This window comes from Alexandromys fortis, unplaced genomic scaffold (genome assembly GCF_014885135.2).
Source record: "Alexandromys fortis isolate MF-2015 unplaced genomic scaffold, M_Fortis_MF-2015_v1.1 scaffold_4639, whole genome shotgun sequence".
Classification (NCBI taxonomy): domain Eukaryota; kingdom Metazoa; phylum Chordata; class Mammalia; order Rodentia; family Cricetidae; genus Alexandromys; species Alexandromys fortis.
Window position 1 is genome coordinate 1 of NW_026072499.1, and position 2228 is coordinate 2228.

The following is a 2228-nucleotide window of genomic DNA, read 5'->3' on the forward strand; positions in this document are numbered from 1 at the left end:
TGATGGTGTCCAGTGCACTCTGCCTTCACCTCAGGGTTTCTGTCCCTGCTTACCACCTGGGATGTGTATACATTAGTTCCCAGCCTTGTCCTTTCTTTTACTGATTTTTTTACTCTGGGTTTGAGATTGCTATCTCTGCATTTCTGTTCTTTGTTCTGAGGCAACCTGTCTGACATTGGTGTGGGGGCTTATTTTCCCTCTTCCAAGTAAAATGACCTAGTCCTCCATTTCTCTAACATGACATCAGATTACTTCAGCTGTTTCCAAACAATGCTGAAAGATCTGCCACCTTGCCCCCGACATTAGCAGTCCCATTGGGAGTGCATCTTGTGTGTCTCTGCAAGGCTACTTTATTATATATAATTCATATCAATTTATAAATAGATTGATTCTGAATCTTGCCCATCCTAAATCCTGCATTCCCAACTCAGTACCTCTGCTGAATGGCAGAGGACCCTAGAGATTGATTGGTTCTGTTCCTGCTCACCCCAGCTGTCTTACCTTCAACTGCCCCCTTTGGAGCCCATTTTATGTACTCATTCTCTAGGGACCTTAATCTGAGTCTCCTCCATTCTTTACCCAGAAAGGAATCCAGTACAGCAGCCCCAACGGGGGCTGGGAATGTGGCTTCAGGCTCAGGGAACAACTCAGGGGGACCCAGCCTCTTGGTGCCACTGCCTGTGAATCCCCCCAGTTCTCCAACGCCCAGCTTTAGTGAGGCCAAGGCAGCTGGCACCCTGCTCAATGGTCCTCCACAGTTCAGCAGTACCCCGGAAATCAAGGTGAGCTCCTCAGATGTGAGCCCTGAGCCTATCCTGGAGCAGGAAATCCAGTGTGTCTACTTTTCTAGTGGGGATAAAAACATCTTAGAAGTTCTCCTGAGTGGGTGATAGGGCTTTAGCATGGTTTTGAGGGGAGAAGAAATAAGTGACACACTGTGGAGAGGCTTCTGTGAGGCTGTGGGTGGGATGAAGGAAGAATAGGATGATGGACTAGGCCTTATTGGCTGTGACTAGTACAGAATGAGTCCCCTCCAAGAGAGCTGGGGTGCAGGTCTGTGGGTGGGCTTTGGTGATTGAAGGGTTGCACAGAGTGGGTAGAAGAGCCAGCACTAAGCTGTTTCATCAGGGAAAGCAAGCAGTGTGGGGGCTGCAGACCCAACCCACTGATGTTCCCAAGGAGATTGAATGCCCAGGGGATGGCCAGCACCCTTAAGGCAACAGCAGAGCCTGCAGTCCTGCCAGCCACCTCCCTCAAGATGCCATTATTACTGTGGGCAGTCCAGTGGGTGTTCCTTCAGCATGTAATGTCTTTATAGCAGTGTGTGCTATGGCCTGTTCACTGTGTTTTGTAGGGTAAGGTTTCCTCTGGGATGTATCGTGGACCCTGAACAGAATTACACAGTAGAGAATCAGTGGTCCATTTTCTGATGGTGACCTCAAATGTGCAGCTTACGTACAGCCATGGTGTTATAGCATAATATAGGTAGATCTTGCAAATAGGAAACTGGCAACAGAAGAGTAGGCAGAGTGTACAGGTCCCATCAGGCTTTTTATTTTTGTGTAACCCAGTCTCTGCTCCAGGTCTTGAGGCTCATCCCCTTTTTCTTCCTAGGCCCCTGAACCTCTGAGCTCTCTGAAATCCATGGCAGAAAGGGCAGCTATCAGCTCTGGTATTGAGGACCCAGTGCCAACCTTACACCTAACAGAGCGAGGTGAAAATCATGGGATGGTGGGGAGGGCAAAAGCCAAGAAGAAACTGAATCCATCCTCATCAATGAGGGGCCTGGTGCCCCATCCCTCCCTACAGACATCATCCTGAGCAGCACATCAGCACCCCCCACCTCAGCCCAGCCACCCCTGCAGCTCTCAGAGGTGAACATACCATTGTCACTGGGTGTGTGTCCACTGGGGCCAGTGTCCCTCACCAAGGAGCAGCTCTACCAGCAGGCCATGGAAGAGGCCGCCTGGCACCATATGCCCCACCCCTCTGACTCAGAGCGCATTCGGTGAGGGGCTGCAGAAAGGGGCTGGGGACCCTGTCTCCCAGTCTGAGGGAGGAGCTGGTTCCTGGGCCTTGAGAGACTAGGTAGAGTACTCATCTCAAAGTGCTGAGGACTTGGCTTGGGGCTCCTTAGAGCAGGCTGAAGTGTGCTTCAGAACACCCTCCTGCAGGCAGGACAGGAACTGGAAGTCACCTGGTACTAAGTCCTCTCTGGTTCACAGGCA

At 51.1% G+C, this 2228-nt stretch overlaps 1 protein-coding gene across 1 annotated transcript; it reads left to right on the top strand.

The window, feature by feature from the left end:
• Positions 1-9: 9 nt before the first annotated feature.
• On the top strand, positions 10-2222 carry LOC126496443 (CCR4-NOT transcription complex subunit 3-like). The gene is made up of 3 exons (XM_050133949.1): positions 10-782; positions 1615-1714; positions 1810-2222. Exons 1-3 carry the CDS (start codon positions 531-533, stop codon positions 2010-2012), a joined length of 555 nt encoding a protein of 184 aa, XP_049989906.1. The 5' UTR covers positions 10-530; the 3' UTR covers positions 2013-2222.
• The last annotated feature ends 6 nt before the right edge of the window (positions 2223-2228 follow it).

What these genes read in the sequence shown, in the direction of transcription:
- LOC126496443 (XM_050133949.1), top strand. Translation starts at nt 531, where the DNA reads ATGTACTCATTCTCTAGGGACCTTAATCTGAGTCTCCTCCATTCTTTA. An exon ending in GCAGTACCCCGGAAATCAAG is followed by an intron (nt 783 to 1,614) that starts GTGAGCTCCTCA and finishes TTTTCTTCCTAG; the next exon opens with GCCCCTGAACCTCTGAGCTC. An exon ending in CTTACACCTAACAGAGCGAG is followed by an intron (nt 1,715 to 1,809) that starts GTGAAAATCATG and finishes CCCTCCCTACAG; the next exon opens with ACATCATCCTGAGCAGCACA.